Source organism: Anabas testudineus, chromosome 21 (genome assembly GCF_900324465.2).
Source record: "Anabas testudineus chromosome 21, fAnaTes1.2, whole genome shotgun sequence".
In the NCBI taxonomy this organism is placed as follows: Eukaryota; Metazoa; Chordata; class Actinopteri; order Anabantiformes; family Anabantidae; genus Anabas; species Anabas testudineus.
Window position 1 is genome coordinate 21,465,707 of NC_046629.1, and position 26,786 is coordinate 21,492,492.

At 40.6% G+C, this 26,786-nt stretch overlaps 6 protein-coding genes across 8 annotated transcripts in view; 3 read left to right on the forward strand and 3 right to left on the reverse strand.

The window, feature by feature from the left end:
- glsb (glutaminase b) overlaps positions 1 to 10,126 on the reverse strand; it is a 29,418-nt gene extending 19,292 nt beyond the window's left edge. For 2 of the 3 annotated variants that reach the window (XM_026376077.1, XM_026376079.1), the window contains exons 1-6: positions 9,689 to 10,126; positions 3,871 to 3,967; positions 3,572 to 3,693; positions 2,589 to 2,718; positions 1,460 to 1,539; positions 962 to 1,125 (exon numbers count right to left, since the gene is read on the reverse strand). In XM_026376077.1, coding sequence (XP_026231862.1) covers positions 962 to 1,125; positions 1,460 to 1,539; positions 2,589 to 2,718; positions 3,572 to 3,693; positions 3,871 to 3,967; positions 9,689 to 9,996 — 901 coding nt within the window. In that variant the 5' untranslated portion in view covers positions 9,997 to 10,126. The remainder of the gene's footprint in view (positions 1 to 961; positions 1,126 to 1,459; positions 1,540 to 2,588; positions 2,719 to 3,571; positions 3,694 to 3,870; positions 3,968 to 9,688) is intronic. The other variant, XM_026376078.1, reaches the window with a different exon arrangement.
- On the forward strand, positions 10,105 to 15,363 carry fkbp7 (FKBP prolyl isomerase 7). Its single transcript, XM_026376080.2, has 5 exons — positions 10,105 to 10,223; positions 10,705 to 11,133; positions 11,575 to 11,726; positions 13,936 to 14,063; positions 14,594 to 15,363. The coding sequence occupies exons 2-5, from the start codon at positions 10,904 to 10,906 to the stop codon at positions 14,753 to 14,755; spliced, it is 672 nt and encodes a 223-aa protein (XP_026231865.1). The 5' UTR covers positions 10,105 to 10,223; positions 10,705 to 10,903; the 3' UTR covers positions 14,756 to 15,363.
- A 776-nt stretch (positions 15,364 to 16,139) lies between these two features.
- Positions 16,140 to 18,411, reverse strand: osgepl1 (O-sialoglycoprotein endopeptidase-like 1). Its single transcript, XM_026377138.1, has 7 exons — positions 18,065 to 18,411; positions 17,591 to 17,978; positions 17,291 to 17,495; positions 16,960 to 17,108; positions 16,572 to 16,702; positions 16,400 to 16,471; positions 16,140 to 16,261 (listed from the first exon to the last, which is right to left on the reverse strand). The coding sequence occupies exons 1-7, from the start codon at positions 18,274 to 18,276 to the stop codon at positions 16,177 to 16,179; spliced, it is 1,242 nt and encodes a 413-aa protein (XP_026232923.1). The 5' UTR covers positions 18,277 to 18,411; the 3' UTR covers positions 16,140 to 16,176.
- A 211-nt stretch (positions 18,412 to 18,622) lies between these two features.
- On the forward strand, positions 18,623 to 22,361 carry adat3 (adenosine deaminase tRNA specific 3). The gene is made up of 2 exons (XM_026377139.1): positions 18,623 to 18,711; positions 21,173 to 22,361. The coding sequence occupies exon 2, from the start codon at positions 21,188 to 21,190 to the stop codon at positions 22,208 to 22,210; it is 1,023 nt and encodes a 340-aa protein (XP_026232924.1). The 5' UTR covers positions 18,623 to 18,711; positions 21,173 to 21,187; the 3' UTR covers positions 22,211 to 22,361.
- On the forward strand, positions 18,635 to 20,990 carry alkbh6 (alkB homolog 6). The gene is made up of 2 exons (XM_026377140.1): positions 18,635 to 18,711; positions 19,546 to 20,990. Exon 2 carries the CDS (start codon positions 19,551 to 19,553, stop codon positions 20,253 to 20,255), a length of 705 nt encoding a protein of 234 aa, XP_026232925.1. The 5' UTR covers positions 18,635 to 18,711; positions 19,546 to 19,550; the 3' UTR covers positions 20,256 to 20,990.
- A 651-nt stretch (positions 22,362 to 23,012) lies between the features above and the next one.
- On the reverse strand, positions 23,013 to 26,701 carry ormdl1 (ORMDL sphingolipid biosynthesis regulator 1). Its single transcript, XM_026375633.1, has 4 exons — positions 26,591 to 26,701; positions 25,353 to 25,532; positions 24,463 to 24,614; positions 23,013 to 23,930 (listed from the first exon to the last, which is right to left on the reverse strand). The coding sequence occupies exons 2-4, from the start codon at positions 25,524 to 25,526 to the stop codon at positions 23,795 to 23,797; spliced, it is 462 nt and encodes a 153-aa protein (XP_026231418.1). The 5' UTR covers positions 25,527 to 25,532; positions 26,591 to 26,701; the 3' UTR covers positions 23,013 to 23,794.
- Positions 26,702 to 26,786: the final 85 nt, after the last annotated feature.

Consider the following 26,786-nt stretch of genomic DNA (forward strand, 5'->3'; position numbering starts at 1 on the left):
ATGACAATCAAACACATATAGGGAACAAACTGTAAAATTTTACAGATCACCCAACTATACTTTATGTGTGGCTATGAGGGGCTTTGCGAAACGCATGCAATAGCAGCATAATAAATTAATGTAATGTCTGGTTTTATCTTGAAAAGTTGAAAGTCATGTATTAATACTTTTACGGGCAAATAGTTGCATTTGTTAAAATGACAAAATCGACATGAGCTACTGAGCAGCTACTGTACATGTTGAACAAAATCTACACACACACACACACACACTCTATTTGTATTCATTATTAACTATTTATTACAAATCCTGTAGAAAACGTGTGTTTTCTAGCCAGGCAGGAGTTTAAATGTGTGGGGGTGGATGTGTTCACAGCACTGAGTCAAAAATAATCAACTAATGTGGAGCCAAAGACTCAAGAATTTGTTCACTGAACATAAACGTTTGTAATGTAAAAATCAGGGTATAATGAAGTTTTGTTTTCCTGTCAATCATTAGTCAGTTGTTGACGTCAACTGACTTCTAACATGTTCTAACATACCTACAGGAGAAGCTATAGCCTCTGCACTGACATTGCGTCACTAGTATGTCATCTCCTTACACAACAGGACAAAGACAGGTCTGTCCTGTCAGATAGCAGGCAAAACGCCCACACAGGCTGTGAGGACAAGATGTCTTCAGATTAAGCACTAGGCTGGGGATTTAGTTACTTCCTTTGACTAACTACAACGTTTGGTGCAGTAACTGGTGAACAGGTGATTTAATGTGAGTTATTGTGTGGGAAAAAATCCACACAACCCTCCTAAACACACAACTAAAGCCCTCTGCTGACAACACATAGGGCACACTTCATTCCCAAACACAGGCCTCCATTGCAACATTCTGAGGAGGAAACAATGTGTGTTCATGTGCTGATAAGCTATTCAAGCGCTCACAGACAGAATAAACTCATAAGTCTCACCATCTTCGTTCAGGAAAAGCTTATTGAAGCGCAGGCCACTGGGCTCCTTCCCAATGAAACTGTGCACATACTCTGTGCTGTGGTTGTGGACAGCAACAGCATACTTCAGAGGCTTGACACAGGACTGCAGACAGAAGGGGACTTTTGTGTCTCCTACAGTGTGTCTACAAATGAAAGAAAAATTTATTAATAGGAGCCATAGTGCTTTCACTATGCAAGGAATAATGAAAGCATTCACTGAAAACCATAAACTAAAGTAACCGGATTGTAAAGCATGATAACAGATAGCATTAATGCTAACGCTATCTTTATGACTTCCTGTGTTCCACAAACAAAACAAATCAACACACCTTTAGAGTACCCTGTAAAGGTTTATCTCCATTACATGACACATGGGAGAAGTGTCTCTTGATTTTCAGTCTTTACTGAATAATATAATACATATAATACATATCAGACAAGGGTGGCTTTAAAAGTCCTGCTCAAATAATGTCTCACCTCTGTCCGTCAACTGTGCACAGAGAGACTGCCCACAGGTCAGGGCTGAATTTGGCAAGCTGGGGAATGTAGTCTGCGACCTGAAAGACAAGTAAAGAGGTTAAAGGAGACAGCAGAGGTTCAGCTTACTGCGCTGACGTCTGCTGAGGCTCAGGTTTCAACAGAAAGCTGACGCTGGTCCACAACAACTGAACTGACAGGTCAACTCCTCATGTATAGATCAGATCAGATCTATAGGTTCCTCATGCATTCTGTAACCCACTGTGTTATCAATCATTAACCTTTATTTACATAGATTTTCTCAACTTGTCACTCACAAAATAGCAATTTCCTCAACATCTTAGCACAGAAACACAGGCTTTACTGTTCAACTGGCAAACACATACCAACCATGATTTCTAAATCAGCCAGCTAAGGGAAGATGTAGTTTTAGTTTACTTATTTGTTGACAGTCTGTTTTTACAGCAGACATACTGACTACTCAAAGCAGGTGAAGCCTAGGGGTAAACAGTAACATTGATTATGGCTAACCTTTCAATTCACCTTGGTGAACCACAACCAGCAATAAACATATTTATTCCATATGTGCTTTTTTGAGTCAGAATGCAGCACAAGAGTCCATTTACTGGTGACTACATACCCTTCTCTTGGGTTTGGGAGGGTGTAAACTACCACGTGCTTCCTCCAGTACACATGGAGTCATTAGATAGACAGAGAGCTGAGTCTCATATTACCATTCACTCTCTTTGATCGTGATGTTGCTGCTCTTTCTTTAAACATCGGAACATTTCTGTAGCTGGTGCCTAAAATGATCTGAAACACCATGCAAAAAGCTGCTGCCAAAGAGAATCCTGCACCAATATGAAAAAGTAGCACCCAGCTCACTGCTGCTGGGAACACCACTGTGATACTTTTAACATGCTCAAGGCTGAATTTTTCTTTCATGAGCAGTGAGTTTCAATGAGATTGGGCTTCCATTCTGGGTATGTAGACCAACACGAACGCCTCAGATACCAGCTGAATGCAGACTGAAACCACATTGTTTGATCAGGATAATGATTCTGTATGGCCTAAATCATAATTATGATACAGTGAGAGAAAAGAAAGAGTCATGGCTCTAAGGACACACCTGTCCTCCAGTGAGTTTTTTGGCATTCTCATACAGCTCATCGATATGGGAGGTGAAGGACTGGAAGTCTGGTATGACGAATTTCTTGCGGAAGGCCTGAGTGAGCAGGACAATGTTGCTCTGGACACACCTGATAGACAAACCACAAATACCATGATAAAATATTGCAACTGCATGTAGTAAAGGTAAAGATTTTTCAACCAAATTTGGAAACCCGAAGTCTGATAAACTTCTATCCCAAAGAGGCTAATGAAGAAGAATTACCTTAACATTAATCTTTGCAGCATGACCCAACATGAATCCATATAGTGATGAATGGTTATTTTCATTTAAATAAATTGCAGAATAGATTGATTTCACTGAAGTCGCATTCATGGAAACAACCTTCAAAATCCTCCAAACAAAGTTCTCTTTAAGCCTTTAACACTTTTTAAAACCGGTACAAAAACACACAGTAAGTGAAATGACTTTGATTTGTCAGTTGAACTTCCTTTCTGATTCTGGAAGGAAGGAAGTCGGGGTTTCCCCACATACAATCCAGAATTTTCTTACACTTACACCACTAGCACAACCCCAGTATGACATACAACTGTAATTTCAGTGATTTTAGCATGTCGTAGAATTTTTGTGTTAGGCCCAGAGGGGTCAATGAAACTGGTGTTTTGCTTGTGTGTAACTCAAACAGTAAATGCTACAAAACCCCAGAGGCCACATGAAGATTTCAATGTTTTTTTATGAAACTGAGGAGTACTACATTAAATCAGAGAAATACACAAAAGTCACACGAAAACAGAACTACTGCCCAAATGCAGATAAGATCTTATTCTTTAGATTATGCATTAGGTACATTTCTACATTTAAGTAAGTTTGAATTTGTTTATTATAAACTTCCGATTATCTGATCTTAACCTCAAGCAAACAAGCACAGTACAGTTCTTGGTAAATGTGAAGGTGAATATGACAGAGATATACCCAAAACTTACTTTTTGAACTGTTGCCTGTCCAGCGTTACGCCATCTGATGTCTTCTTCAGGGTTTCTTTGAGCGTTTCCATGCATTCCTTTAACCGGGGATCTCCAGTGCGAAGCCCTGTGGCCTTAAGTGCCTAAGATAACAGAATAACAGGACAATAAAAATAACAGCATTTTAAACTAAATAAGCTCATGAATATTTAAGAATGCTGTGACTTAATGAGTGTGTGGTTCAGTGGTATGGAAACACCAAAATGGTCATTATTAAAATATGCATAAACACCCAGCTGACCTCAATCTGAAGAACTTACTGTGAGAAATTTATGAGCAGGAATCTTCTCTTGACCTTCTGCAACTGTGTAGAAGAGCAAATCCTCCAAACTGGGGAGAATACCTGGGTTTCTTCTTCTAGGTTAGAAAGTGGTAGATAGACATGTACAGTATAAGACACAGCACTTCCGTTTAAGTAACTGCAGTCGAGCTAAAATACACTGAAAAAAACTGAACTGTTATTCTTCTATTACTCAAATACTTAGCTTAACAAAGCAGGGGGAAAAAAATACACATTTTAGGTGTAACCACAGTTCACTGCATTTGCACAGTAGTAGCATAGCATGGCATGGTTGGCATGCAGCAGGACTCAATTAAGCCCATTCCCGCCATGTATAGCTTATCTGTAGCTGATGATGCAGTCTTATCACATCAGTGAAAGATTTCAGTGACACATACCGAACATAAACAAAACACGTGTAAGCATTATCCACAGAGGTGTGTTTGTTTTTACAACGTGATGACTGTTTTCATTATGCTTTATTGCACAATATTATGCTCTCTATGATGAGTAAGGTTAGGTTTTTTTTTGTAAGCTGAACAGGCAGAAAAAAGGGGGATACTAGCTAATATCAAAAGTAGAAAGTTATGTACAGTCATAATGATAATAATAAATCACCAAATAAATGTATTTATTCTTTTATTCACCACTATTAATGTGGGACTAAGTAACAGAAACTGTTGTGGTCTGTTAATATATACTATAACATAGACTATAACTATGTCAGCTTCTGCTCCTAATATAATGGGTTAAGATAAAACAATGAGAAAAGGATCAAGTGTTACACGGACGCTAATTAAATCTGAACTTTCTTTAACACAGACAATAGGTAATAATAGGTATAACAATATACCAACATAAGCTTGAAGCTTGGTTATGGATGACATAATGTATATTGATTGCATTTACACAATGCTATCCTACTACGTGTTACCCCACACATAGGTTTGGCAGTAGAGTCTGGAGCAAGATTGGGCCTAAATTCCATGAATTCTCTTGTCTTTGCTCTGCCCAGCCCGCTGTGGCTCTTGGATTAATAAAGCTAACACTCTGGCTTGTTCACACGCTGGATTGCAGCAGTGCGGCTCGCAGCTCAGAAAATTCAGTTCAGGATGAGCGAGCATACAAAATTTAGATTTTAAGACCAATTGGATTTTTACACCCATGCATATCCATAACTACCTCTTACATTTCTACAATGATCCTGCTGCATTAGTAACAACCTGTTCAACGGAAAGGTTAAGTTGATTTTTCATAAAAACCCAAACTTGTTACCACAAGTTGCACACCTACAAACATTTTCTATTCCTGACAGTGTAAGCACTCCTCGTATAGCTAAAGTAACTATGGCTGAACTTATGCAAACAAACCAAGATGGATTAACTATCAGGTGTGGTAGCGTTTTACAGCTGGCGTCTGTTACCATTTATAGGTGAACCCCTGAGTGAAGGATTCACAAGTACAGTGACTGATAAAATGTTACAAAATAATTTTCTACTAGTGCAACCATACTTAAGAGTGTTTGCTGTTGCAAGAGGAGGAATTATTCATGTTTGTGAAAAGCTCATTAACCACTACTGCACTCTCTTCAGCGCTCAAAATGTGTTTGTATTTCCTAGCATGTGCACTTTCTGCTCTAAAATTGGCAAGGGACACATGGAAGCACTTTGTGCAGCCACTGCAGAAAACACAAGAGCAAATTAGGAAGTATTTGGGTACATCACCATTTTTAGATTTCAGGATCAATTTAAAAAATAAAGTAAAACATAACACCAGTGAGAACCGGTTATGGACACTGTTCATAGTGTTCATAGCTTCATGACTGTCTGAGCAGACACTGAAACACCAAAACAAATAATTCTTGTGCCAAACCAGAAGCACTTATTCAATGTAAGGTTAAATAGACAGTCAACTGTGCACAGCATGTTCTGTTATTGGTATAATAGCTAAATCAGCATGAGTACTGTACTTTATGTTCAGCAGCTACTAATGCTCTCACACACTCTCCCATTCCAACCCAGGCTGCAAATGAGAAAGGTGTGGTGTTATTTTGCAATTTGCCATACCAGTCGCGGGTATAACTTTTGGTATGATGATTAAATGCAACAGTTTTTGTTGCACTGAGGTTGCTTTTGGGAGCCTGTATTTTTTATGTAGTCTCTCTAACTTGTCTGTTTTTAATTATACATAAAATAGTCTACAAAGCTTAGAAAACTAATTGTGTTTGCCAAGAATACATTTCAAAATACAAAGGCATTTAAATATCTCTTTTTAAAACACTGGTATTATTGTTGTCCAAATTGTTAACCACCAGTAATAGTGGCAGTGTTGCCAAGTTTCTATTCAAATCTTTCCACAGTCGCTGTAGTAGTTTATTTAAAATCAGTGGCTGACCTGACTTTACGTCCTAAACACAATCCTACCATACACACGTTTCACAGTCACGTAGTGTTAATTTCTGGTCAAGCAGTATTAGGAGCACACAGTTACAGAATATCTTGAATTCCTTTCTAGACCAAACAAAGAGTGCCATGAAAAGAAATACAACTTGTTCAACAACTGTAAATTAAAAAATGAAAATTATGCTGAAAGTGAACTTCCTCTGTCACAAATACTGACGGACAACATAGTGCAACATGATGTGGCAGATGGCTGAATTACCACATATCCACAGCATGTGATGCTGTGGTTGGTCTCTCTCATATTCTCAGTTGTCACCAGACAACAAGAACTGAATTGAGCAAAGCGTGTTTAAACTGCGTTAACAAATCAGCTGTGAATACTGCCTAAAACACCTTGTTTCGCTAGATTTGTACATTTAGAGATCCTCTTTGTCTTCATGGCAGATGGTTCAGCCTTGTTTGCCTTAGGTTGGCTTCTCACTGGTATAAGCAGAACACTTTAACAGTTTCCTGGATACAAGGTAAAGACCCAGCTTTGTTGACCAACTTTTTATTTCTCATGCGCTTAATGTTCAACCCACTTCACATGCCAGTGGTTCAGCTAACCTAACATAACAGATTACATCAAATCCTCTCTGTTCTCTGCAGCTCTCTTAGATAGGTATCACTACAAAATACATTTAAATTCATATTTATGGCACGGAGAACCATGAATAAAAGTAACTACCAGCTGCTTTGAGGCCTCCAGAAATGCTCAGATTACAATAATGTAGATTGCATCATGTGTGTTGAGAGGCAGCACAAACTCAAGGTCTAAGAAGCAGACTGGAGGCCACAAAAAGCTGGCTGCATTATGCAGCGATCTGAGCGTGTGGGAATATCCTTAGCAAGGTCATATCATGGCTTAACACCACGCTTAGTTTGAGTAAGTAGTGTGTTAGAGCTTAAGACCAAGTGCGTCCTTCACTTTCTTTTTCAGTCTTATGTATCACAACAGTCATTCGTCTCTGATGTGTTAATTCTATTCACTACCACTAAAGCTATATCTGATCCAATAAATTGCTCATGGCTGTTAGCCAAGGAAGCTTTTATTTTACAACACATTACTTAGGGTAATAGCAACCTAGAGTTGTAGAGTTCTGTCTGTGCCACAGACCCAGGAGTTTGATCTTTCCTTCTCAGCGCACTACTAGCATACAGTTCAGTCCCCATCTTGATAAAACCCTGCAGTTTGTCAAAACATTGAGCTCATTTTCATCATAATCAGAGCAGAGATTTCACACATTGTTTATTTCAGAAATTGACTGTTTCTCAATGGCATGCAAGTCATTAACCACTTTCCCTTCTGTGGTTTACCCTGTGAGGTGTCATCAGTGATCTGACAGACAACATCCATATCAAGTGCATCAACACATCTTCTGATCCAAACATTTTTAATGAAATAGACTGACCCCAAGGATTGAGAATAAGTTTCTAAAGGAAGCATCTGAAACATCTGAACATGTGCACACATAGTAACACTTTACTATGATGAAGACGCTTGGTTTGTTTATCTCTTCAGCTAAAAAACTGCAGGATCAGACATAATCAGCATTCCTACTTGTAGTAACTTTCTATAGTAATAACTTGTAACCTAGGGGTACTAGTGCTAGGTACAGGCCTCCTCTGATGTGAACTCTGTTTGCACTGTATTTTACAGTAATCTAGCCTCCTCTAAATGATCTAATTTTCTTAAATATCAGTGGAGGCCAGTAAATGGAACTGGTGTAGCACCTTCCAAGAAATGTGGCTGTTTAGTTCAGGGAATTCATCACCAAAGTGTGGGGGGAACATTTAGAAAAAATGGCATTTAGTTTCATAACATTGAGTTCCTTCAGTTATTCAAGGCTTGAAAGCTACTGACCCAAATAAGACTCTGGTTATATGAAAAAAAAGAGAAAGGAAATCCTACCGTAGTTTTATATCTTTGTGATGACACTATCCTATATTTCCACATTTCTCCTTTTCTGGGTTAGAAAATATCCCAGCGATTTTGGCTGCACTGACTGAGTTCACAAAAACTATCTGGCTTCAAGAGTAAGGATTTGGTCTGTAGTCACGTGCAGGACACCAGCTAGCAGAGGAAGAAGTAGAATATTCCTTGATGGGTGAACTGGTCAAAAATGATCATTTAAATCCTACAATAGTAAATGAGATCATTGCCTTCCAAAAAACACCAGTGATTTCATGCATGACAGGAGTATACAGAAACAACATGCTAATGTATTGTTTAACAATGAGCATTTGCACAGATTTCCCATTTAAGATTACTACTTTCAAACAGCTACCGTATTAAGATTTCTTACATGGCCATGATTTCATGTCACACAGACGCAGCAGTGCCTCTCACGACAATAACATGTAGGTCATGCAGAGATAAGACGAAAATGCAAATAAGCACAAGAGATTTGCATGAAACTTAACAGGAAAATTACATGAAACCAACTGCAGATTAAGTTGACAAATGACAAAAATCTAAGTTGATAAAACTACACTGATAAATACACTACTCTACTTTATGTTTATTACTGTAACATAAAGTATGTGGAGCCACACACGTTTGGCTTTCAGGCTGCTGTTCCTGTGTATTGGACAGTCAGAAGATAGTGGCTGCATAGCTGCGACCTGCAGCCACTTCACATGGCACAGTGGGAGGTTACAGTAGAAACTACTAGAAGCCATTCAAACCAGTTGGCACAGACGTGCCTCCTGTCAGGTAGCAAACATCGTCATAAATAAAGTGAGAAAAGTCTAACAGGTTCAGGATGCTGGAGTTCATTTTGAACTGATCGCTTCTGACATTTGAATGTGGATGATTTCTCATCCACTTTATAACCCACCAGACAACAGGCCCGCTGCTGTTTCACTTTCAAGCCTGATGAACCACGCTGCCTTATATTTCCACAGGAACTGAACAGAGAGCTAACCTGATGTTACACATAAGCTGCTCAGGGTTAACTACTAATTAACTCTGGGTTAAGTTGATGTTGGTATTTGAAGGGCTCGTATTTACATAGCTTCAGTTAGCTAGCTATCTTCTTGGCACAAAGCCACCGGAGTCTGTCACACATGGGTTGATAGCTGCAATTAGGCCAATACAGTCAGCTAGCATTAGCTGTATTATTACATAGGTTATTACATATATCTATTTTTTCTTTAAGCAATACATTTGTATTTCATTATATAAAGGTGTTCGTATTAAGTAAATTACTAAACGCAACTTTATGTTGTTGTAATACAACGTTTATGACGATTCGCGCTACATCCGCTTGCGCCTGGATGCGTCATGAGTCGCCATAAACACAAGGGCATCATATGATGATGTCGTTCTCCTAGAAAACAAAACGTCAAACCCACTTGTCGCCGACGGCTTCGCTGCTGACTCCATCCTTTTTCAGCTGTTCGTCCAGCTCCACCGCACCTTCAGTTTTCACGCAGTAGGAGCGGAACGGGGCGGCGCTGGGCGCGGCGCGGAGCGCCGGGCGGTTCGCGGCGGCATGGAAGAGCTTCAGAGGAGCACACGCAGCTCTGGTATGAACGGAGGCGGTGCCGGAGAAACAGCGGAGAGTCGGTAACCACGTCTTCTGCCTAGGACAAGGTAAAGGACGCTTGAGGGTGACTTTAAACAACTCCTTAGGCACTGTCGAAAACCTAAACTGTAACATCTCAATCTTGTCAAGCAATGAGAGAGAAAGTCGTGGTTCCAAATGTTTCCGGTAGCAAATGCAGCGTCGTTAAGAAGCGACTACGACCACGTTGAGAGTCTGCGAGGGGATGAGTCACAGACACCGGCGTCCAAAAATAAAAGGAGGCAGCCATTGACGCCCCCACGGCTTCTATTGGTGGAAACTGGGGCGGGTTGGCGTCCAAAGACAATTTACGACGCTGTCAGGTCAGCTATTGGACCGTCTCAGTGTCTGTCAACCCCTGTTATAAACGTCATCATATGGCCCCTTTACAGCAGAGCTTTCACTAAATGTTGTCAGTAAAATAATGATGGCTATCTTTATCATATTATATATAATATGACACATGATTCTACTTTAATTCAATATTAGATAGAGGGGGTGTTATTATAGAGTTAGTTTTATTACGGTTGTTGCCATAATTACGTTCTGTTGGTTAAAAATAACAGAAAGCAGTAGAATCTGGGCTGTACAGTACTAGTAGCTGCTCTTAGTTTTATCTAAGTATGCATCTGGAAAAATGTTCCTCCTCCTGTTATTTATTCATTATGTGCGCAGTACAGAGCTGGCACCACACGAGTAAAATTATGTGCCAAAATCTTTTTGTACTTTATTCCAGGTGGTTGACCCATAATAATAACATATTTCATAATGTATTGGTTGTTTATACTTTCTAATTCTTAACAGCATCTGAGCATCCGAGGCAGTGTTGGGGAAGGTGGTGTTGCCCTTTGTTTAGTCTGACAGGCAGAGGGGTCGGAGGCGGGATTTGTGCCGAAAAGTAGATCCCTGACAGACCGAACTCAGGGCAGTAATAATCCCACACACGGATTCGGCTCTCCACGTCTTCCATGAGATCAAACGTCACTTTCAAAAGTTGCCACGAATGCACAGCGGCATGATGTGGAAGTTAGTGAGCTGCACGCTGTTCCTCTTTATCTCTTCACAGCTCAGGTCGTGGTCCGTTTGGGCCACGGCGGATGAGCTGGACTCCGAGGTGAAGATTGAAGTTGTGTTTAAGCCCGAGCAGTGCTCTCCAAAAAGCAAAAGAGGAGACCTGGTCAATGTTCATTACGATGGCTTCCTCGCCAAAGATGGTTCCCAGTTCTACTGCAGGTTGGTGGTTTGGTAGAAGAGAGATAACTTAGCAGGAGTTGATAGGAGTTACATTTACAGTCCGATCTGATGTTTTGAAAGTCTGTGTGCACATGTGACACAGGAACCTCATTACTGTATTATTATGTAGGTGTTGTCTGATGTGACTAATGATGCACATTAAACCCTTCATGATAATTGCTAAAATCTTCTTTGTGTTTTAAGTCCTTTTAGTGTGAGATCATCAATATGTTTTATTTATGATATAGGGACTCTTGGAATCGTATTTAATCCAGCTTTTAGGTCTAACAGTACTCACCTGGATCTCTATAGTAATCACATGAACATCTGTGCATATGTGCAGAGGTTCATTCAGAAGTGTAGGTGCCCACGCCATCATATCCATGTGAAATCCCATTGACTGTTAGGATGTTGTGTCTCTTTGTATCATTTCTGTTTCAGCCGATCAGACAAAGCTGGACACCCTCAGTGGTTTGTGCTGGGCGTGGGACAAGTCATCAAAGGCCTTGATATTGGGATGATGGACATGTGTCCTGGAGAGAAACGAAAAATAACCGTTCCTCCTGAACTGGCATTTGGAGAAAAGGGCAAACGTAAGTAAATGTAGCAGACAGTCATTTGTGTTTACACTTCCCACAGGACAATTGCAAAGTAGCATTTTGTCTCTTACTAGATCATGCCATTTTAGATTAATTAACATTTTCATGAAGTCAAATAGAAGTTATACTGAGGCTAACTAAGCAACTTATTGCCCTGTTGGACCCATTTATTCAACAAGACAGATTAAAAAATGAATGGTCGCAATCAATTCTAGCAAATGAGGTCCAGCAATGATCTTCCATGTCCCACTCTGTGCCTGATAAACAGCCGCATCAAAAACTCTTCCCATCCCCAGTTATCAGCACTGAAGGTGTTTTCAGTTTGTAGCCTCTAAGCCCTGATAGCTGATGACATCCTCCAGAGTTATTTCAGAATTTTCCTTTAGAGTCGCAGAAGACTGTGGCGTTACCTTCACTAAGGGTTACATGTATTTAAACCCCCAACCACTAGATGGCAGTGTTGTATATGTTGTGAGTTTCTTTTACCCAGACTGTTTGCATACAGTGGTGTGTTCTTTATACTGGGAAAGTACATACCATGAGAGTTTTCCTAAAATTAGAAAAAAAGGCAATATATTGCAGTATATTGAATCACAATAGATGTGGCATAGCCAGATTCTTGCCAACACACAGGGATATAACTTTCACCTGTTAATACCTGTTACAAAAATGTCTTTGTTGTCATATAATGTTTTAACTCAGTAATCCCTATTTGACTAAGGAACTGTATTGTACTGTTTTTGTGGTGGAAGAGCTGCCTTTATACTGTCTTGTTCTCTTTTTACAGCACGTTAGTTGAAGCGCGTCACACCCCTCGCAGTGTTTGCTTCTCATCCCCTCCATGGCATGTACTGCAAGCATGCACAGAGGTGTAAAGGTCCTCACCTCTTTTTTTCTTACTATTGGATGTATTGGAGCACAAATTAACACCTCACTACTCTTTTACCTGAAACTAATATGTCATGTACCTTGTCTACATGTATGCTGTGTTTGTGCATGGATGCATTGTGGTATGATCTGATGGAGGTGTTACCTAGCCTGGGATTTTCAGGTTTGATCACTTAGATGGAAATGGTTTTGCTAGTGTGCATGGTTTTGTTACTTTCTGTACCTTGTTTCTTTCTATTTCCCAATCACTAAAAAGTAAGTCTTTTAGTGCATGTACAGTAGATCAGATATTCTCTCTTCTCATTGGACTAAGATGTAAAATCACTTCCTTTATATATTGTAGGATTTTGCTCTGGAAACCAAATATTTTCCATTTACAATGTGGGCGTAGCAGCTGTTTTTTAGCTGAATTAACTATATGGAGTTTTCTATGAAATGCAACTCCCACTCTTCCTCAAATGTTGTCAAATCAACCTCACAAGGAAGAGGTCTCGAAAGAAACTCACATAAATGGTCTGCACTTATGTAGCGCTTTTCTACCTAACTGGTACTTAAAGCGCTTTTACACTGCGTTTCATTCACCCATTCGCACACACAAGCACACACACTCACACACCGAGACAGACAGTGCGAACATAAATTAATAAAAATGTATGAAAATGACATGGCCAAAGCTATAATTGGCAAAGTAATACTTGGAATAACTTCTCAACTGGTCATTTGGTCCAGTCCTGTTGAGCAAACAGCTATGAACCCCGGGGCATAGTGGTTCCACTCCCAGTTCCTCTGATTCATGGTCATGCCACATGTCAAAGTGTCCCTTTGTCTGAACCCTGACCCTGAACCCTTGGTGCCTGGGTTCAAGGACTTTCCCAAGGTGATTAATAAATTATCAATTATCATTATTAATATTCTTCCAGTTCTAATGGTTGGTTATGTCCCATGTGTGAGTTGCTGCTCCTTCCATAGATGTTCAGTTACCTACTCCTTCCATTGAGTGTGTGATAGTAACCGAAGGCAGCGGTCTCCTTGAAATATCACCACTACCCACGTATTTATCTGAGATGTACAAATTATTAGGTTGAGAATAATTAGGAGGGTCTTTATAGAACAAGCAACAACTGAGCACTTCAGATTATTTTTTTCTATTCAGTTGCAGACCACAGCATACAGGTATGAATGAAAGAAGAGAAGGAGTATGGGTAATAACACTGGTCTGTATGACTCATACAGTATGAGTCATGATTATGGTTTTATAACTGCATGCTCTCTTTTAAAATATTAATGTCCTTGTGTGTTGCTTCCACTGTAATAGATCCAGTTCCACCCAACGCTACAGTGATTTTTGAGGTGGAGCTCTACTCTGTGTCCAGGGGACCACGCACCATGGAGGCTTTCGGAAACATGGACTTAGACAAAGACAGAATTCTCACAAAGGCTGAGGTAACTAGAATTTAAAAGTTGCAGAAATAGATCAAACAAAAAAATACAGAGCCCAGGAGCAAGCACCAAGGGAAAAAACTAAGACAGCTATGTGCAAATGCAGACACCTCACTTGTAAGATCTCTGAGGATTTCAGACTGTCTTTACACACGGTGACATGGACAGAAAAATTCCTATGCACAGACATTCCTGAAGTTTGTTGGCTCACTGTGGATTCATGCGAACCTTTATACAATATGAGATTAAGATCCCCAATAAACCAGTGACAGACATGATGTCACCAAGCAACAATTTTGCATAATTAGCATTATTTTCTGATCACAGACTTTCCAAACAACATGTGAAGAATTACAGGATCCAGATCAGAGAAACATTTATAAACTGAATGAAGGCCTATTGGTTGTGTTTTTATTATCTTACATTATATATGAATTATACAAAGAAGTTGTTATGCTAGGCATAAATCATTAAAAGTACACTGAATTACTGTTCATTCTATGTGACCAATAAAGTGTTTTGTTTTTCTTTAGGTAAAAGAATATTTGAAACTGGAGTTTGAAAAAGGAGGGAAGCCACGTGACGACCCTTTCTATGAGAAGATTATCGAAGATATATTCCGCAAGAATGACAAGGACAGAGATGGACTGATCAGTGCCAACGAGTATAATATCTATAAACACGATGAGCTTTAGTGGCAGAAATTTTTTTAGTTGACAGACTTCGATCACTCAGAGAGAAAACATAGGTGATGCTTTTACAGACAGTAGGATTTTCTATTTTCTAGTCTGTCACACGTTCTCACTATTTCCCACATTATTTTTTGTATCACTTTTTAGGAATATTCTGCTATGAAAAGACTGGACCTGGGGCATTGTGCACGTTTGACCAGTTATACATGATAAAAGCAACACCTATTAGGAACACCACTACATTTTTACTATTTGAAATTTTTATTTTTTTCTTTGAGTCTGGTGAATGTTGACACTGATGGCAGCACAGTAAACAAAGCATGAAGCTGTAACATGATGTGAGACGTTGGTTTAAGCAGGTGCGACAGCAAACACCTCCTGCTTCTGCCCCTTTCACTGTAAATCTTCTGCCCTCCTACCTGCAATATTGGTATCAGTGCATAGAGAGAATTATTTTTGAAACACTTTTCCAATACAAATGTAAAGGAAATAAAATGTAAAATGTAATTGTTAAAGAAAAAGATATCTGGTGTGGTTTGTCACAAATGTTTAAAAGAGTGATCATCTTTCTGTGGCAAATTCTGTTAAAATAAATGTGAAACAAACTACAACATGTTTCATGTAGTGACTTTGGTTGTAGCCATGGATTAACGGTCAAGATGAGAGGGAAAGTTTGATTTGCAGTTAACTTCCTGCTTATGAGGATGTCAGTGACATGAGAAGACATAAGCTCTATTTTTAGTGGTGTTTTTATTATCATTTTTGCTGCATGCTGTCATTTTCAAACCAGAAAGGACCAGTTACTGACTACAGGGCTAACTGCTGCATTGCTAGGACTATATTTTCTGTGTACATCCATTATTAAGTCTTTTGTCACCATCACACCCGCTACTAACCCTCTGCTGCACTGAGGCGCACATACATAAAGTGACCACAAGAGTGTGATGCTTGGCCAATAAGATAAGTGTAGAGGCCAAACAGTTTTTGGGGAAAAGAGATCAACACAACTAAAGACAAGAAAAGCTTTTAAATTGTGACCACTTCCATCTTTAAACCCTGCAGCTGTTGCTTTCGCCCTCAAGCTGTTTCAATGAGATTTGTCCTAAAACTTCTCATGAGGTAAACGTAGAACACCTCCAACTACTTGAATCACTAGAGAAACGTAAATGTAGCTGAACTACCAGCAAGCTGCTGGAAAGTAGTACAACTACTAGTTTGATCACATGAATGGTGTTTGGTTGACCACTTTCAATAAGCCAAACTGCGTCTTTGTTCTGACAGACCTCATGGTTTTATTGTTCAAATTCTAACTAGTATAAAACACATTTATTAATAAACAGATGTGTAATCTCATTTCCACATTCAGTATATACACAGTTTATATATATTTTTTGTATTGTGTACAGGACAAATCCAACAATCTGTCAGCTGGAGATCTTCATCCTGACTGAAGGCAGCTTGATCGCTGCTGCCTTCACCTCAGCTGTCATGTCAACACCCAGAGGTGCCCTGGAACACAACATTCACACGAGCCAGTGTTAATGGAATCAGCAGTACAGAAGAAAGAAAAAACAGAACAGCAGAGATTTGGTCTCAGTTGACTTTCCACTGAATTCTCATCTCATAACCTTTTTAGTGTTGACTTACTTTGGCTCATAGCAGATGTCCACGTTTGGAGACAGTATCCCTTTCCCTTCTCTCAGGCGTTCAACACCGTTCCTGTTTTTAAATTAAAGTTTGCCTCAGATTAACCACATAGTCATAAAATCCAATTACAATTAGTTTTTCTTTAAACTAATGATACAAACGACATACACACCATGCAATCATCACTCCATTGTCAGTGCAGAATTTGGCTGGAGGACAGAGCAGGTGCAGTCCTGTTGTCTCACTGATAATGGTCAAAGCCTTTCGAATGTACAGGTTGCTTGCAACTCCTCCAGACAGCACCTAGTAAGAGAGAAGGGCCAATGAAAGCTTCAAATCTCCATCATTAATGTACAAATGGTGTATGATATACAGAATTAATAATCCAATTGTTTCTGATCTTTAATATACCTACTCTGTCTGTCACACTCAACCTGCTTGTTCTACTATACCTGCTCCACTCACTGCTGATTAGCTGGATCAGGTGTGTTCAGTCAATGAGAAGCTAGAAGATACCAAATCACTCTGTCAGTGGCTTTGGAACAGAGTAACGCACTCACCAATGTGGGATTGCTTGATGGCAGCAGGCCATTTGCTTTACAGAACAGGATGGCACGGTGTGTGCGCTTTGCCAGGTGAGCGGCCACAGTGTGCTGAGCGGCTGCTGCAATGTCATTCACACATGACAACAGTGTCCCCTGTTCTACACCTGCAGAGGGAGAAAAGAAGAGTAAACAGAGTCTCACTTACTTAAACCAGTGATTTCTGGCAACTAACAATACTCAGAAGAACAGTAACAAAAGGAGGCAGGCACAATTTTAATTAAATTACATTACTGAGAACTTAAAATGCTGGTTACATGGTGTTTTTTCACAATACGTGTCTTCATACCTTCCTCTGCCTCTTGTTTCATTATCGTCATTGTAACTTGGTTTCGTAGTCCTGCAAAAGAAAAGCAACAGTCCGGAGTTTGCCCCATAGGTGTCTTGAAAGGGAATCTCTTCCTGTCGCCATCCTTTGCCAGAAGCTCTATAGCTTGTCCTCCACTCAGTGTGGTGCACTGTGGGTGTTTTATGAGAGACAAACGCCTCGCCACCTGTGAATCCACACAAAAATATTTGTTGTATTTATGATCACAAATCAAGCCCTGTGAATTGCAGGAAAAGCCAAATGCCGGTACGAATCTCTTACTTTATCCAGCGTATCCCCTGGAGCTTCATCTAGATTGTGACCCAGAAGCAGAAAGTCGTCAACTCCTCGAGCCACAGCGAGAAGTGAGTGGCCACCAGAAATGAGCAGGACCAGGAAGGGGAAGGTGACAGGATGAAGCATCCTGACAGTCAGGGCGTGAGCTTCCATGTGGTGGATGGGGATGAATGGCTTGTTGTGTTGCCTCACAAACCTCTGACTGAACTCGAGACCGATGCCCAAGCTCAGGGCCAAGCCCGGCTTCACAGTGGTGGCTACAGCCGAGAGCTGGCTTGGTTCCACGCCACTTCTCTCCAGAGCCTCCTGGACCACTCGCTCTATGTTTTCTCTGTGGAGGCGCTGTGCCACTGTGGGGATGATGCCACCAGTCCTGCAGTATTTGAGAGAGACGTCCATATGAAACAAAACAAATCCTCGGGTAGTGGCCTGGTAAGTGAATACGGTTCTGACACTCACCTAAGATGCACTTCTTTTTGCGAATGAAGAGACTCTCCCAGTATTGCACCTTTCTCGTCCAGGACAGCAGCTCCAGTGTCATCACAGCTTGTTTCAATGCCCAAAACCAGTCTGGAGCAGAAGGGTTTTCCAAATACAGGAGAGCTGAAAAATGTGTGTCTGAACTGCAGCAGCCTCTGCAGGAACTTTACTTTGGAGGGAAACATGGTCATGAACCTTATGTTAGGCACCTCGAGTTAAAATCATCCCTGGGTCGTTCACTGATAGAGAGAAAGACATAAATGAATATCCCAGCAGACATACGAAGCACTCGTCCTTTGCTCTAACGCCGTCAGGCTGCGTCACATGTAAATAAGTCCGTGCACCGGCAAGTTTGTGACCGTAGAAATTCGCATAAAATAGCTAGCTAAATGACACTAACAAAAACACAATTAATAACAATGGACAACTAAACATTATATGTTAGCAAACGCATACGTTTCCAAATGAAATAATTAGATATATCGTCCGGAAAAGTGCGTGTGAGTCCAAAAGTCGGATGCTTTGTTTTAGGGGACACTTTAGTCAGCTGCACAACGTAGTAAGCATGGAGACAAGCCGATAAGTGACAAAGCGTGATCTGCTTGAAAGTGTTGATGTAGAAAAAGGTAAAATAGTGTTTTGTGTGATTTCGTGGGTTATATATGTTTTTAGTTTTCTGTATTTTCAGAATTTGAAATGTTTCTGTGCTGCCTTCAACACAACACATAACATTCATACCTGTGCAAATGTCTCGCTTCCTGTCTCTAACAGTCAGTCAACACGTTAATTTTACATTAGGTATAACTAGTAACACTAAGCGATATAACGTTAATTATTACGGCATCATCAGTGTATGATTATGTATTAAAGAACCACCACAAAACTAATTGTCTAAATCATCCTTTAGGTAATGTTCTCAAGCGAAAGCCTTTCGGGGCAACTAATACTTTCCTCTGTACTGTAACGGCAGATGCACCTTCTTTGGGTTTTCCAGGTTACCATTTATTTTTTTCTTGTCTTATTTAACTAGAGAAGAACAAATCAGTAGCTTATCTTCTGGGTGTCAGTGAACTTGCAATAGGTCGTACAATCCGTGTGATGCACTGTTTACACCTCTTTTGTTGTGCTGAAGGCACAAAACTGTACGTTACAGGCTTGATGAGGCTTGAAGTTGCTAATGCTATGAACGTACACGGAAATGCGTCGGGTCACATGACTGCTGTAGCTGAGGATCGTCCTGTTTCTGGCACCTTTATGTTCGTCAAATACATAACTTGAATCTGGACATAGGTTTTAATATGTTAGACGCTTTAATACGATTTTCAGTTACAGTTTTTCTCTATTAGTCGTTATGAAATACACTTTATTCTCTGTGAGCCGCCACCACCAGCGAATTTATCCAGCGTTTGCATTTTTTTAAACTGGGATTTTAACAAGCACATTATGTTGATTTTCTTAAGGAGACATGGAACAGCCAACTAGTATTTTGGAGGAACTGAAGCAATTTGTCATACATGATGCTCAACCGACAGTCTATTACATCCCTGATTTCATATCAGAAGATGAGGAGACCTACCTACTGCAAGAGGTCTATAAGTCTCCAAAAACTAAATGGACTCAGCTGTCAGGCCGACGGCTTCAGAACTGGGGAGGGCTCCCACACCCCAAGGGCATGCTGCCAGAGAAGATTCCTGACTGGCTGTCGACGTACTGTGAGAAAATTTCCTCTCTTGGTGCATTCAGTGGGAAAACAGCCAACCATGTGTTGGTGAATGAGTACAAACAAGGAGAAGGGATTATGCCTCACGAAGACGGCCCTCTGTACCACCCCACAGTCACCACTGTCAGCCTGGGCTCTCACACCCTCCTGGACTTCTACAGACCTGTGGGCAGCTTGGAAGGTGACGCCCCGCAGACAGAGGAGAACCGCTACCTGTTTTCTCTGCTGGTGAGGCCTCGCAGCCTTCTGATCCTGCAGGATGAAATGTACCAGAGCCTCCTTCACGGCATCCAGGCATGTGGCCAGGACAACCTGACGGACAAGGTGGTGAACCTGCCAGCTGCCAGGGCCCGGCCAGGAGAGATGCTGATACGGGACACCAGAGTATCACTGACTATACGACATGTGCCCCGAGTCATGAAGACAAAGCTTGTACTTGGAAGAAAATAAAACAAGACTGCCTTTTGACCTGATAGCGTATGCTACTATGTGCTGTTTTTGCCATATCAAACATGATATCAGTGAGGATGCTTTATGAATGGTATTCCATGTCTAGCTTTGTGTAACGGTCTGTGTTGCCGAGAATAACACTGCTGCAGCCCTGGAGCTGCAGTATCCTTTCTCTTTAATGCTCGCCAAATATCCAGCTGAGAAATGATTGTAATCATTTCATTACCAGAACTGGAATCAGAATTTCTTTTATTGAGATACTCAGCATTAGATGTGGCATTAGAAATGTGTTTACAAAGGAGCTCAACAAGTTAATTGGGAGGACTATGAGCTGGTATTTGCTTGGCACAGATATTGATATCATAGATGAAAAATAAGAAGTTGCATTATAGAAAAATTAAGTATATGTGTAAGTATATATGAAGTAGTTTAAAAACAGTTTAATATAAAGTTTGTACCCTGTAAAAGGAAATGGTCAGCAAATATTTTCAGCACAACTCATAAAGGCCGACTTCACTACGTTCAACTTGATTGATGTCATCAGTTGCTCCATGTTTTTTTGTTTTGTTTATTTCCAGCTCAAATCAGAAAAAGGGACAGTTCATATACACTGTTCATATACATATGTTTTATGAAATATTAGCAAAGATATCATCAGAAACTCATGTATCTTTCAGTATCATTTGGGCTCTACTATAAATGTCTACCTTCCATAATAAATGCTTGTCTTCTGTTTGATTTGCATTACTTTCTAAGTATTTAAAGTATTGTAAAGTTCACTGTTACCTTTGAAGTTAATACATGCTAGATCAGGGGGAGTTTGTGTCCACTACAAACAGGGGGTTTGCCTTTTTTTTTTTGTGGCCCTGCAAATGCACTAACCTTGTTTTACTTTGGTATGACATCATATTTAACAGGAGCACAACACAACGATGGAGCCGCAGACGAAACGCTGGAAAGGCTCAGTGTGCGACACTGACTCCTGGGTTCCTTATCCTGTACTTTCAGACGAGCAGTCACAAGAAGTCGGGCTGATCGAGGCGTTCGCTGCGCCTATCCTAGACAAGAAAGAGACATCTCGACTGGTCAGGGAGCTGAACAGCGTTTACCCGCTGAGTGGCCTTCAGCACATTAAGAGGGTGCGGGTGTGCCAGAAGGAAGGCAGCCCACACCCTCTGGAGGTTCTTGTGTGTCGCGTTAGTGACGCACCAGACATGAAGGTGATCAGCATCGACTCCCTGCTGCCCTCAGATGGAGTGAGGTGCAATGGGTTGGGTGAACCTTTTGTGGTTAAGGTCCCTGCACGTCCCCCCTTGACACGACCTCAGTTTGAGCTGGCAAGCAAACACTGGCCCACCTCCTTTCACGAGGACAAGCAGGTGACAGTGGCTCTCAGAGGAGAGCTCTTCAGTCCACCTCAAAAAGCTGCGATGCACGCATACATGATGTCTGCTGTAGCTGCCGCCAGGGCTGCAAAGAAGATGGGGATGGAGCCAGTCGGGGCTGTAGTGGTCGACCCATCCACGGAGAGGATCATCGCAGTGGGCCACGACTGCCGGGCTGACCATCCCCTGCATCATGCAGTCATGGTCTGCATCGACCTGGTAGCTCGGAGCCAGGGTGGAGGATGTTACAGTTTTGATAGATACCCAGCTTGCCTCACGTCGCTAACCTCTGATGCCTTTCACAATGAGCCTGATACAGATGCAAGCTCTCAGCCGTATATATGCACGGGGTATGATCTTTATGTGACCCGAGAACCCTGTGTAATGTGTGCCATGGCGCTGGTCCACTCACGGATTGGCCGCGTGTTCTATGGTAACACTGCTGCTGACGGGGCTTTGGGAACCAAGTTCAGAGTCCACTCGCAGAAAGATTTGAACCATCACTTTGAAGTTTACAGAGGAATCCTGAGCAAGCAGTGTGAGGACCTTAATGTGCCAACAGCAACATGAAAGATGAATGTTTAGAGTTTTAATTTTGACCAATACCACTGGATCAGAATGACTGAGTTGCAGTTATCACTGGTGTGACTGCAGAAATATCCCAGTGTTTTACACTTATTTTGAATAAAGCTTTTAATCGTGTGCTTATTGTTTTACTGAAGCCAATTGAATTTATAATTGAAGCCAAGAAAAGGAAAGTGTGAAGTGACAGTTTAGCACTGCATGTGCTAAACTGTGCTGCCTAAGAGATACAGGCAATACTAGCAGCTGCCATTGTAACACATGCACCACCTGCAGCAGGTGGGTGTAACAACCCAGCTGCAGTGTTTTTTATGCATCTGGGTCCTTCATGCGCCTGTGAAGCTTTTTAAATGTACAGCTCTCACTATCTGCCTTAAAATCTTATCTGTTTTGTCCCATTCACCTGCAGGAAATCAGAAACACACACACACACACACAATTACAGTTTGTGCATGTAAAACAGTAAATGTTAAGTGGGTTAATGCATAAAAACACAAAATGAGCCTCTGCAATTGACTTAAGAATTTTGATGATCATTTCCATGCTTCCTTTATGTGCAGAGGTGCTATCAAACCACCCTTGGATCCAGGCTCTTTAAATAAAAATATTCACCTTTATAAATTTTTGAATTTGGAAAACAAGTTAAAAATCTCTATAATTCCATATTAACCAGAAATAATCAACAAATTGCCACACATTTCCTTTTGGAAAAGTACCAAAAAGTCTGATTAGATTCCAGAAATAATATTATTAGGGATGATCCAATACACAGCAAGACAAATGAAACACCTTGAGGGCACAAACATTTTAATGAGCTTAAGAACAAGAAATATCAAGAGCACTATGAGCTATGGCCAAACATAGCAGAACTAGCTGCCCTGACGATAGCAAAAAGTCACAATCTAAAGAGAGCAGCTACACAAGTGTCATTTTCTCACAAAGACACTGTAGACCTCCCTCAGTAAACACTTAACTTGACAACAATAAATTGTCTCATTGCTACATAAAGGACAAAACGTTCACAGAAACTGTACAACGACAACAAAAACTGCCCTGTTTTGATTGAGAAATAATTCACATACCAAGCAAACCATGCACATTAAGAGCAAGATTCCATTCTTTACTCACCTTGAAATTTGACACCCATTACAAAACGAGAGTGTACCAATAAACAACGAGCCACAGGCTCCTACCATTAGAAAGTAAACATCTTTGAAAAAATACATTTGGGACATCTTTGTGGCTAGAAACAGACTCGCACAATTTTCTGTCACCATGTGAATTAAGGACAAAGAAAGAAACTAGATGAACTCAACCATAAGCGTCACTGATGCCTGGGCCAGCCCAGGTCTATGCAGACCAAAAAGAATACACCATTAAATATTCACATAAGTTAGTAATGCATATGGCATACTGTCATCTACAAACCTAAACATTTCATCATTAACCTGATCGATCTAAACGACGACAGTGACGTTTACACACACTCTAGGACTTGGTACACACATCGGCGGTATAGACTACACAGGAATTCACTTCTGAAGCTATGAGGCACAGCATTTTACATTTCACTTAATACTTGTTGATGCCCAAAATTCTCACGCCGTGTAGCTGTGGCAGTTTTGGGATTAGAACGCTCAAAAGTGAAGCGGTGTTTATGATGAAGTGCGTTGGGTCGTACTTTGTGTAGAAACTCGTCAGGAAGTATCTGCAGAGCAAAACGGGTGGGTTAATGCACAGACGAACCAAAACATACGAGAAACGAGCAGTAAGAGAGCCTGCACAATATTTCCGTGTTTCTGTGATGGTTCTGAAACATTTTGGAACAGTTATACAGCTGAGGAGGAAATTCTTGTCACAGCAGCCCAATCAGAAAATACTGTTTCCATGGTTCCATCTTGATCATCTTCTATTAAATGAAATGAGTTTTCAAAGTGTTACTATTATACTACCAGCACACTGATTGCATCACAGCAGGAAGAACCACTTTGTGCGTGTCAAGATCTCATATTCTGATTTAACACTTTGAGAATGTAAACACATGTAAACAGTAAAGCTGGAAACTCGAATTAGAATGATCGAGTTTTCAGTTAAAAAAATTTAAGAAATACTGTCCATGTAACCACAGTTAGTGAGAGAGACCTATCTGATAAACCTATGAAATGTTACTTTCTTATACTAGTGTCTAAATTAATTATCCATCAGTGTAAAGATGGAATCATACGATGCAGAATACGTACAGAATGATTGGGGAGATGGTGAAGAACTTTCTAGATGAAGTGAACTGCACGCCGTAGTCAAGCTGTTCCCAGTGTGTGAGAAGTCTGGCTTTTCCCTGGTCAGGGGTCTCAAATGGTGTGCCTTTCACTGCATGCATAAAGACGTACATTCCCTGTAGAGATGAGAACCGGATCAGTACAGTGTGTAAAGAACAAGACCAGGGCCCCTGGCACCCAGGCCCCTGAGAGACAAAGTTGTTGAATACAAGTGCTTTTTGAATATTACAAACTGGGAATCTTGGGAATTACCCTGTTTTCTTATTATACGCCTCTATATTTCAGGATTGACTTTTTTTTTTTTTAATAAAAAAAAAGTAAATTACAGAGGAAAATAAATAAAAAGCTGATACACTGCCAAGACAGAATCAGCACAGTGCTGTTATATTGTGTGGGAAACAATAGGCTATAGTTGATCTTAGTTGTTGCTGTTAATAGCCTTCCGTATTGGCTGCAATACACAATCCTTGTAAACTGCTTCGAGCTCACACAATGATGTCACACACATCGACTTTGTTTCTTCATTTGAGGCCGGCCGTGCAACAATGAAAGGTCAGTTTTGTCTCCAGACCTTATGTGGAGTAGAGAAATTATCATAATAGGTCCCACATCGGGCTGCCACAAGGACAGGCTCCTCAAAATAGAGCATATCTTAACAAGCAGAGGCAAGCCAGAAGGTAACAGAGGCCGGGCTGTTTAGATAAACATGCTTCCAAGATAAGAAATCTACGTTGTCACATTCAAATCCTTTAGCCAAAATAATTCTTTGTTTTGGAGAGTGATTTACCAGTAATCTCAGTGACCTAGTTTGCTACTATCACAACGACAGTGACACTGTAAAGAATGTAACTCACAAAGTTGTGTATGACATTAGTGAGGGTCCACACCACTGGCACACTGAAGAAGGGAATGCTCAAGAGCACAATGTGAAGTATTCCAACGCCGAGTGCATAGGTCAGCCAGATCCCGCGACTGTTCATTACCCGAGTGTTCGGGTTCACCTCACTGTGTGCCACACCCACATTCATTCTGGTCTGCACACAAAAAAACAATTACAAAATATGTATATTTGTGCAACATTTACAGTGTTACCTTCATTCTTGTTTACTCAGTTTCCACTGAGAATTGATACAATGTCAATCAGACTCTGTAAACACTGTATATCCAGCATCTGCAATGGCCTTTAGCTAATGATACCCTCAAATCACTTTGTATATCATAGCACTTTGCCCCTCTCTGCGTGTCTAAATGTGATAACAACTTAAAAAAAAACATCTTGTGCTATCTTGTTGACTTTTGCCCTCTGGCACCTTCCCACCACCGAGCTTGGCATAAGGAGACCAAAGCTTAAGTTGTAATCTTTAAAAGCAAAAGATAATCTAAAGGCCTGACACATACTTAACATTTGTATTTGTTAAAAATGTATATGGATCAAATGGAATAAGGAGACCACGGACCCCGTTTAAATGAAGCTTCGATGTTTTTTTAAAAATGTAGTGTAACATAGAGCTTTAAATACATCTGAGTAACGTTACTTGCACAAACTCATTTCTGCCGATGCAGTCAAGGTTCAAAGTTGGCACCTGACGTAACGGATGCATATAGTCTGACAACATCTGTGAAGTCAATTTACTTGTAAGTTTCTTCAAATACAAGAATGACTGAGACAACTGGGAAGAATCCTCAGACATGACTTGACCAAAGTTAGCTGTCAGTGCTAAAACCACTGACAGCTGTCACTGGCTTAGGCTATTTGCTGAATAATTGTCGTGGCAGCAACAAGCTGCACGAGTGGTAAAATTACGTATATATATATATATATATTAAGTATATAGGAGCAAACTGATTACATGTCTTATTGGATCGTCTCATCTAATATATAATGTCTAACACAGCTGACCAAGTCGATGTGTAAACATGAAACGCCCCCTGAACATGTTTTCGTTTCCAGTACATAGCCCGACCCAATCCACCACTATTCCAAATAAACTTAGTCAGCGTCACTGTGTAAATAAGAAAGGTTAAGTAACATTAACTGATGTGGCTAAAAGTGTTGAATAAAACGCCAACAAAGCCAGTGTTGCAAACTTACAGGTAGCAGCGAGCAGTGGGGATTTTATGCAAAAAAAAAAAAAAGTGCTATGGAGAGAAATCGTTTATCCCTTCTTGTTGTGCACCGCACACCGACAGCACGTAGACTGACCCGGGCGGAAGTAGACGTTGTTTCAAGGGTTAGACGACATGGTTTTTAAAGCCCAGAATGATCATGTCAGGCTAAGTCCCACCCC

What these genes read in the sequence shown, in the direction of transcription:
- fkbp7 (XM_026376080.2), top strand. Translation starts at nt 10,904, where the DNA reads ATGCACAGCGGCATGATGTGGAAGTTAGTGAGCTGCACGCTGTTCCTC. An exon ending in ATTTGGAGAAAAGGGCAAAC is followed by an intron (nt 11,727 to 13,935) that starts GTAAGTAAATGT and finishes CCACTGTAATAG; the next exon opens with ATCCAGTTCCACCCAACGCT. An exon ending in GAATTCTCACAAAGGCTGAG is followed by an intron (nt 14,064 to 14,593) that starts GTAACTAGAATT and finishes GTTTTTCTTTAG; the next exon opens with GTAAAAGAATATTTGAAACT.
- osgepl1 (XM_026377138.1), bottom strand. Translation starts at nt 18,276, where the DNA reads ATGACCATGTTTCCCTCCAAAGTAAAGTTCCTGCAGAGGCTGCTGCAG. An exon ending in GAAACAAGAGGCAGAGGAAG is followed by an intron (nt 17,109 to 17,290) that starts GTATGAAGACAC and finishes CTCCCTCTGCAG; the next exon opens with GTGTAGAACAGGGGACACTG. An exon ending in AATGGAGTGATGATTGCATG is followed by an intron (nt 16,472 to 16,571) that starts GTGTGTATGTCG and finishes ATTTAAAAACAG; the next exon opens with GAACGGTGTTGAACGCCTGA.
- alkbh6 (XM_026377140.1), top strand. Translation starts at nt 19,551, where the DNA reads ATGGAACAGCCAACTAGTATTTTGGAGGAACTGAAGCAATTTGTCATA.
- adat3 (XM_026377139.1), top strand. Translation starts at nt 21,188, where the DNA reads ATGGAGCCGCAGACGAAACGCTGGAAAGGCTCAGTGTGCGACACTGAC.
- ormdl1 (XM_026375633.1), bottom strand. Translation starts at nt 25,526, where the DNA reads ATGAATGTGGGTGTGGCACACAGTGAGGTGAACCCGAACACTCGGGTA. An exon ending in CTAATGTCATACACAACTTT is followed by an intron (nt 24,615 to 25,352) that starts GTGAGTTACATT and finishes TCATCTCTACAG; the next exon opens with GGAATGTACGTCTTTATGCA. An exon ending in ACCATCTCCCCAATCATTCT is followed by an intron (nt 23,931 to 24,462) that starts GTACGTATTCTG and finishes TTTGCTCTGCAG; the next exon opens with ATACTTCCTGACGAGTTTCT.